The 9,833-nt window shown below is 35.6% G+C and overlaps 1 protein-coding gene across 2 annotated transcripts in view; it reads right to left on the bottom strand.

Annotated features, from left to right (window-relative positions):
* The window catches only part of ATP7A (ATPase copper transporting alpha), a 150,456-nt gene that overhangs the window by 120,480 nt on the left and 20,143 nt on the right, over window positions 1-9,833 (bottom strand). Inside the window, exon 1 of one of the 2 annotated variants that reach the window (XM_055081746.1) lies at window positions 5,157-5,257. The exons of the other annotated variant lie outside the window; for it this stretch is intronic. Within the exon in view, the coding sequence (XP_054937721.1) occupies window positions 5,157-5,180 (24 nt within the window). The 5' untranslated portion in view covers window positions 5,181-5,257. Of the gene's footprint in view, window positions 1-5,156; window positions 5,258-9,833 lie in introns of those variants that run through there. 2 annotated transcript variants of the gene reach the window in all.

Here is a 9,833-nt window from a genome sequence, read left to right as displayed (position 1 = left end):
AATAAACCTACCTAGGGAGACAAAAGACCTGTATGCAGAAAACTATAAGACACTCATGAAAGTAATTAAAGACAATACAAACCGATGGAGAGATACACTGTGTTCTTGGATTGGAAGAATCAATATTGTGAAAATGACTATACTACCCAAAGCAATCTATAGATTCAATGCAATCCCTATCAAATTATCAATGGCATTTTCTACAGAACTAGAACAAAAAATTTTTAAATTTGTATGGAAACGCAAAAGACCCTGAACAGCCAAAGCAGTCTTGCGGGAAAAAAACGCAGCAGGAGGAATCAGACTCCCTGACTTCAAACAATACTACAAAGCTACAGTAATGTAGACAATATGGTAGTGGCACAAAACCAGAAATATAGATCAATGGAACAGGATAGAAAGTCCAGAGATAAACCCACACACCTATAGTCAACTAATCTATGATAAAGGAAGCAAGGATATACAGTGGAGAAAAGACAGTCTCTTCAATAAGTGGTGCTGGGAAAACTGGACAGCTACATGCAAAAGAATGAAATTAGAACACTCCCTAACACCATACACAAAAATAAACTCAAAATGGATTAGAGACCTAAATGTGAGACCGGACACTATAAAACCCTTAGAGGAAAACATAGGAAGAACACTCTTTGACATAAATCACAGCAAGTTCTTTTTTGATCCACCTCCTAGAGTAATGGAAATAAAAACAGAAATAAACAAATGGGACCTAATGAAACTTAAAAGCTTTCACAAAGCAAAGGAAACTACAAACAAGATGAAAAGACAACCCTCAGAATGGGAGAAAATATTTGCAAATGAATCAACCGACAAAGGATTAATCGACAAAATATATAAACACCTCATGCATCTCAAAATAAAAAAACAAACAACCCAATCCAAAAATGGGCAGAAGACCTAAATAGACATTTCTCCAAGGAAGACATACAGATGGCCACGAAGCACTTGAAAAGCTGCTCAACATCACTAATTATTAGTGAAATGCAAATCAAAACTACAATGAGATATCACCTCACACCAGGAAGTAAGTCAGAAAGAGAAAAACAAATATCATATATTAACGCATATAAGTGGAACCTAGAAAAATGGTACAGATGAACCAGTTTGCAGGGCAGAAATTGCGACACAGTTGTAGAGAACAAACGTACGGACACCAAGGGAAAGCAGCGAGTGGTGGTGCGTGTGTGTGTGTGTGATGAATTGGGAGATTGGGATTGACATATATACACTAATATGTATAAAATGGATAACTAATAAGAACCTGCTATATTAAAAAATTAATAAAATTAAATTTAAAAATTAAATTAAAAAAAATAACAGTGTGGTACTGGCATAAAGATGGACATATAGACCAATGGAATAGAATAGAAGCCCAGAAATAAACCCTCCCATATAAAGTCAAATGATCTCCAACAAGCGTGTCAAGACCACTCAATGGAGAAAGGACAAGTTTCTTCAACAAATGTGCTGGGAAAACTGGATATGTACATGCATAAGAATAAAGTCACTAACATCATACACTAAAATTAACTAAAGATGGATGGAAAGACCTAAACTTAAGAGCAAAAACTATAAAACTCTTAAGAGAAAACACAGTAGAAAAGTTCCATGACATTGGATTTGGCAATCATTTCTTGGATATGACAGCAAAAGCACAAATAACAAAAGGAAAAATAGGTAAACTGGACTTCATCAAAATGAAAAACTTTTATGCATCAAAGGACACTATCAAGAGAGTGAAAAGACAACCCACAGAATGAGAGAAATATTTACAAAATATTTATCTGATAAGAGACAGAATATCCAGAATATATAAACAAATGGTACAATTCAATAACAAAAAATCTAGTTGAAAAATGGGCAAAGGACTTGAACAGACATTTTTCCAAAGAAGATAAAAGGCCAACAAATACATGAAAAGATTTCAACATCACTGGCCATTAGGGAAATGTAAATCAAAACCCCAAGGAGATACCACATCATACCTATTGAGGATGACTATAATAAAAATAAATAAATAAATAAAACACAAAAAATAACAAGCATTGGTGAAGATGTGGAGAAATTGGAACACTTGTTGGTAGGAATGTAAAATGGTACACTCACTGTGGAAAAGTTTGGCAGTTCCCCAAAAAGTTAAATATAGAATTACCGTATGATCCAGCAATTCTACTTCTAGGTATATACCCAAAAGAATAGAAAGCAAGGACTCAAACAGATAATTGTATAACCAAGTATTCTTTTTAATGTTTAGCAATATGGCAGGTAAAAATATTTTACTCATTATGTGTTTCTTAGATTATTAAATGAGGTTGATGATCTTTTCATACATTTCTCAACCACTCATTTTTCTTCTCTTGTGTAATGATTATTTGACCATTTTTCTGTGTTTGTGTGTGGGTGGGAGGATATTCTAAAGGAAAAAAAAAGCACTTTGAAAGTTCTTGAAACATGCTGACAAATTTTAATCGCTAATATTTATGCTTTTATAATAAAGCTGATTCACTCAGCATTTACTTAATTTTTACTCTACACAGGCATTAAACTAGAGGATGTGGGAAGAAAAAACCCATGTCTTCTGGGATTTATAAATCAAAACTATTTTCTTATCAATACATGCAAGTATAAGTTACTTCATCTTTTTTGACAAATATGTCTATGATTGAAATGCAAAATCTAAAGGATAAAAGCTTTAACATATATGAACATATGGGGGTTGGAACTACCCATCAACATATCTTGAGGTTACAAGAGTACAAGAGATAATAAATCTTGGCGAGGACGTAGAGAAAAGGGAACCCTTGTGCATTGCTGGTGAGAATGTAAACTGGTACAGCCACTATGGAAAACAGTATGGAAGTTCCTCAAAAAATTAAAAATAGAATTACCATATAATCTAGCAATTCCACTTCTGGGTATATATCCAGAGGAAATGAAATCACTATGTCAAAGAGAGATCTGCACTTCCATGTTCATTGCAGCATCATTTATAATAGCCAAGTCATGGAAACAACCTAAAGTGTCTATCAACAGATAAATGGATAAAGAAAATGTGAGATGTATACATACACACACACATATATACAATGGAATACTATTCAGCCATAAAAAAGAAAGAAATCCTGTCATTTGTGACAACATGAATGGACCTTGGGGGCATTATGCTAAGTGAAATAAGTCAGACAGAGGAAAACAAGTACCGTAGGTGGAATCTTAAAAAAAAAAACTCAGAAAAAGAGATAAGAGTTGTGGTTACCAGAGGCAGGCGGTAAGGGGTAGGGAAATTGAATGAAGGTAGTCAAAATGTACAACTTCCAGATATAAGATAAATAAGTACTAGGGATGCAATGTACAATATGATGACTATAGTTAACACTACTGTATGATATATTTGAAAGTTGCTAAGAGTAAATCCTAAAAGTTCTCATCACAAGGAAAAATTTTTTTTCTTTTTTTTCTATTATCTATAAGAGGTGATGGATGTTAATTAAACTTATTGTAGTAATCATTTTGCAATATATGTAAGTCAGCTCATTATGCTGTCTACCTTAAACTTATACAATGTTGTATGTCAATGATACCTCAATAAACCTTTAAGAAAAAAAGACTCTTAACTGCAGTCCATCTTACTATACCTGTAAGGTTATTTTAAATAACCTCTTGATGGACACCTCTTGATGGACAGTAAACGTCAGAATTAAATCTATATCTGTTCTTTTGAAAAAATATAATTTGTAGCCTTAGAAATATAACAATATAGCATCTTAATAGAAGTCTTAATAAAGGTCAGCAAAAAAAATCACTCATGTGAAGGCAGTGCTGTACTGTAATCACTGGAGAGAGAAGAATCTGCCCAGTTTTTGAAGTTTCATTGAAGATAACATATCCTAGTGACTCACAACTTATCATTTCAGTGTTGACCTACTGAGATAATTTGGCAAATTACACTTCTGCTTCCAAATGGCTCTATGATTTATTGTGTAATTCTGATCAATTTAGTGCTTATGCCTACAGGGACTTTGGCCTATAAGCACAAAATAAATAAAGAGTTCTTATGGCAGGTTGATGTTAAATAGTAGTGAGCTAATCAGTCAGGTTAAAAAAGATTTATAAAGTCAAAAAAATTAGCCCACTATCAGGAAGAACATAATTATCCACAAAGCTAAGTCATTCTCACTGACAGACTTGAGAGGTGGCCTGTTCAGGGAGATAACAGGTGAGAGAGCAGCCTAGGAAAGAGACACTTGGTTTATTAGCCCAACACATGCTGAAATCTACAAGTTGGGATTTCTTTATATACACCTGAAAAGATGACCAATTCATACAAAATTCATACATTCATTACTTTATTCCAAGCATATACAAGAAAAGAGGGAATAAAGATTGCATGCTTTCTTCTAATATGCACATTTTTTCTTGCTGAACGATTATAGTGTATGCTTGCAACCTTTTTTATTTAACATACAATTTAGTTGTTAAATGAAAAGATGTTTAACTAAACTAGCTAAAAATACAAATTTGGTGAATACAAATTAGATATAAACTAAAAGAGTGACATCATGGTTTTGCTTATTATGGTGGCAAAAACTTAAAAGACCAATGTATCTATTCAATATGGTCAAGGATGCAGAAAAATATTTTACCATCCTGTCAATCAAGTGTAAATCACTATGGCCTTTTTTTGGAGGGCAATTCTGCAATGCCTATCAAGATATCACGTGTATATATAACCCTTAACCCAGCAATTTTACTTAAAAGACTGTAACCTATGAAAATGTTTACACAGATGTTTAAAGGTATAGGGTAAGCATACTTAAAAGAGTTAAAACTTGGAGACTCTCTAAACATTTATCAATAAAGAAATAGATAAATTATGATGCATTCATACTATAGAAGACTACATAGCAGTTAAACAGAATAAGCTAAATCTGTATACACTGACATGGAAGCACATGCATGAAGAGAAAAAGGTCTAGAAAGAGACAAACCATTAAAAGTGATTACCCTTTGGGGGGATGACTTTCTCTTTTTTTACTTTATATCCTTCTGTATTATTATAATTTCATTAAAATAAGCATGTATTACTCTAGTATTCAGAAAAAAATAATAAAGAAAAAGCTACAATTGGCCAAACATACTGTCTTTGCTTGAACTGGATGCATCTATTTTTTTCCAGACCCTTAGACATCTGCGGATAGCTTTTTTCCAAACACAAGAGGAAGCAGGTCACATACAGTTCCTGTTTTAAAGACAAGCAAAGGTTAAGTAAGGGTGATGAAGAAAAAGGAGATTGCAGAAAATAAAGGAAGTGAGGAAAAGAGGAGTACAAGAGGGCTGATAGAGAAGCGTGGGTAAATGAATTCTTTTAGTGCTGGGCATGAAAATAATGAATAGAATATAATTCTTTAATCTTAAATTAGAAAGAGAAGCAAAAAATAAAAACTGAGATATAGGTTTCTTCAATCACAGAAGGAGAGTTTAAAATCAACAGCAACAACAACAATAAATCTCACTACAATCAGTTTTAAAAGACTAGAAAAATCCAACTGTGATCAGGAAATTATACATACTCTCAGAAAAACAGGAACAAACTAGTTCCCAAACTGGTTGAGGATCTTTGGGATAACAAGGAAAACGCACAGCATGTTCTAATAATCTGACTTCAGGGATGGATTTGGGACAAAGGAATTTGTAAAATTTCCATAAGCAAAATGAATTAAGTTTTCTTCAAACCTAATAGCATAGAAAGTCTATCAAATTAGAAATGAGATGCATATAAATTACTTATAAAACCCTATGAATGAGCAGTTACAGAGGGTTGCATATTAAATGAAAATTTCGACATTAGGAGATAATATGGTAGTTTGATTTTGAGAGAATCTCTTTCTTTTTTTAGGCTCAACAACAACATATAACACCAATAAATCTGCCTTGGGCAAAATAACTTTAGAGGTTATACTGCCTTGATAATTAAAACATTACAGTCATTTCAACCTGCCTAAAAATGGTAAAACTGATAAATCACTTTTCTGACCATTCTTTCTACTCAAAAGGCTGAAAGACCTGGATCTCTACGCTGTCACATCATTTCCATCCTGAGACTTCTAGGTTGACATTGTTCCCAGAGAAACAAATTATCTTAGTGCAATATACTTAATTAATAAGCAAAGGAATATAGTAATTTATTCTAATATTCTCATAACCTTTAAGGTATCTAATATAAAGACATTTTATATTTAGATTAGAGAGCATGTGATGCTAGTTCTCATGTCCAGTCAACAGAACTTTTAACACAACTGGAAAGAAGTGAAAATAACTTATTCCTGAATTATATCATAAGGATACAAATGAAAACTTTATTATTATTTTAGGAATCACACAGACAGAACACACAGACATGTGGTGAACACTAGACCTGGAGTCAGGAAACCTGTGGCCAAGAATAAATTACCTACATGAATTTGGGGAAGTCATTTAATTGCTCTCAGAGCCACAGTTTTTTTTTTTTGTTTTTTTTGTTTTTTTTGTTTTTTTTTTTTTGGCAGTACGTGGGCCTCTCGCTGCTGTGGCCTCTCCCGTTGCGGAACACAGGCTCCGGACGCGCAGGCTCAGCGGCCATGGCTCACGGGCTCAGCCACTCCACGGCATGTGGGATCTTCCCGGACCGGGGCACGAACCCGTGTCCCCTGCATCGGCAGGTGGACTCTCAACCACTGTGCCACCAGGGAAGCCCAGAGCCACAGTTTTTGCTCCCATGGTTCCCACACTTCAATGTACTTAAGAATTATCTAGGGGAGAATTTTTAAATTCTGGATTTGCAAGCTCTACACCCAAAGATCTTATTCATTAGGAGAGAAATGGTATCAAAGAATCTGCATTTTTTTTTTTTTTTGGTACGCGGGCCTCTCACTGTTGTGGCCTCTCCCATTGCGGAGCACAGGCTCCGGATGCGCAGGCTCAGTGGCCATGGCTCACGGGCCCAGCCGCTCCACGGCATGTGGGATCTTCCCGGACTGGGGCACGAACCCGTGTCTCCTCTGCAGGCGCACGCTCAACCACTGCACCACCAGGGAAGCCCAGAATCTGCATTTTAAACAAATACCTCTGAAGATTCTAATGCAGTATAGACAGAGACTATATACACTGATAAACATAGTCCTAAGTAATATGGGAATGAATAGCTACTTAACCTATATCATAGAGTTATTATTTGGATCTAATGAAAAAAGCAAGTAAAATAAGCAGAGATGTTTATATAAATTTATACATTTTATAGAAAATTTATGTGTATTAGGTGATATGTTTGCTTTCCTGAAATTCCACTCTAACTACAGAGTTTATTAAGGTTGAGTTACTACAGACAGGTATTAGTGAGTTTAATAAGACTGGCAGTTAAATATATCAAAATCAATTGCTTAGGGCTTCCCTGGTGGCGCAGTGGTTGAGGGTCTGCCTGCCGATGCAGGGGATACGGGTTCGTGCCCTGGTCTGGGAAGATCCCACATGCCGCGAAGCGGATAGGCCCGTGAGCCATGGCCGCTGAGCCTGTGCATCTGGAGCCTGTGCTCCGCAACGGAAGAGGCCACAACAGTGAGAGGCCCGCATACCACACACAAAAAAAAAATCAATTGCTTATACACTGACAATAATCAATTAGAAAATAGAATGGTAAAGCAGCCCATTCATATAGTACTCTACATCTCCCTGAAGAAAAATATTTTAAATACTCAGTAATAAACTTAATAAGAAATGTGTAGGAAGATATTGTTAAATGAGGTTAATTCTACCCAAATTAGTCTATAAATTTAATAGTCGGTGGAATTTTGAGGTAGGGAGAACCTGACACAATGATCCTAAGGTTCACATGAAAAATAAATATTTGAGGACACACAAATTTTGAAAGAGTGGTAAGGAGGGTGTCTATATACACAACTCTCTATATCACTATACATAAAATAGTGACAGCATTTCAAGTAGGTGAGGAAACAGTGGTTCACTCAACAAATGGCTTTGGGACAACCAGTTATTCATTCTGAAAAAAAAAATAAAGTTATTTCCCTGTATAATATACTTAAACTAAAACAAATTCTATATGAATTAAGGATTTAAGTATAATGTATGGGGACTTCCCTGGTGGCACAGTGGTTAAGAATCGCCTGCCAGTGCAGGGGACACGGGTTCAATCTCTGGTTTGGGAAGACCCCACATGCCGCGGAGCGGCTGAGCCCGTGCACCGTAACTACTGAGCCTGTGCCCTGGAGCCCACAAGCCACAACTACTGAGCCCGCATGCCACAACTATTGAAGCCTGCACGCCTAGAGCCCATGCTCCGCAACGAAGAGTGGTGCCTGCTCGCCACAGCTAGAGAAGGCCCACGCACAGCAATGAAGACCCAATGCAGCCAAAAATGAAACTAAACTAATTAATTAATTAAAAAAATATATATATATATATATAAAGTACAAAAGGTACTGGAAGAAAGCATAAGCAATAATGAGTATAATTTTGGGACAGAGAAGGCCTTTCTAAGCATGATACATAAAAAATCAAAAGCTTCTGTATAGGGAAAAAATACAAACAGATAAAAGATTTTGAAAAGTGTAAAAGAGGACTAGCAATATATATGACAGGCAAAGGCCTCTTCCATATCTGTAATAAAAAGGTGAACACCCAAAAGAAAAATGCACAATGGCAATAAACAGGCAACTCACAAAGAAATAGAAATGGTCAAAAAAGTCTCACTAGTCATGGGACATAAACATAAAAGTTTATGTCAATCACATAACAGACTGACAAAACTTAAAAAGAATCTTAACAGTATCTGTTGTAAGTGTGGTTAGACTGACACTCCTACACTGCTAGTGGAAGCGTGAAATTATATTTTTCTGGAGGACAACTTGGTAGTATATATCAAAAGTCTCTAAAAGTACTAAACACTTTTATATGCTGTTAGTGAAAGTATAAATGTGTACAACCTTTCTGGAGGGCAGTTTGGTACTATTTACCAAAATTTAGAATGTACAGGCCCTTTGATCTAGCAATTCCACATCTAGGAATTTTATCTAGAAGACAGGCTCATAAAGATACATATACAAGGATATTCACTGAAGCACTGTTTATTATAGCACAGAACTGAAAACAACCTAAATGCTAATCAAAAAGGAACTAATTAAATAAACCATAGCATATCCACACAATGAAACATCATATAACCATTTTATAAAATGAGGTAGGTCTATATTTCTTCATACAAGATGTAGAAGATATGTTCAATGAAAATTGCAAGGTGCAAAATAGTATATGTATAGTATAATCCCATGTGTGTAAAGAGAAAAAAAAAGAGATAGGTATTACATAGGCTTAAAAATGCACTGAAAATTTCTAGAAGAATACACAAGAAAGTGCTAATACTTTCTCTGAGGAGAGGCTGGGATTCTGAGCATTGTAATTTTTGTACCTTGTGACTTTTTATTACTATGAACATATATATTACTTTTGCTATAAAAAAATAAGCATAAAACAACTACCACTCCCTGACCTGGCAGTACTGCTTTCAGGAAAATATTGTAAGGAAATAAATGGAGAGACAATCAAAGATATAAACACAAGAATATTCATCACAAAAAAAGTGGATACAAGTTAAATGACTCAAAAAATGAGGATTGGGGGCTTCCCTGGTGGCACAGTGGTTGAGAGTCCACCTGCCGATGCAAGGGACACGGGTTCGTGCCCCGGTCCGGGAAGATCCCACATGACGCGGAGTGGCTGGGCCCGTGAGCCATGGCCGCTGAGCCTGCGCGTCCGGAGCCTGTGCT

Source organism: Physeter macrocephalus, chromosome 21 (genome assembly GCF_002837175.3).
Source record: "Physeter macrocephalus isolate SW-GA chromosome 21, ASM283717v5, whole genome shotgun sequence".
In the NCBI taxonomy this organism is placed as follows: Eukaryota; Metazoa; Chordata; class Mammalia; order Artiodactyla; family Physeteridae; genus Physeter; species Physeter macrocephalus.
The sequence above is the reverse complement of the archived record's forward strand: the minus strand, read 5'-3'. Positions and strand labels throughout refer to the sequence as shown.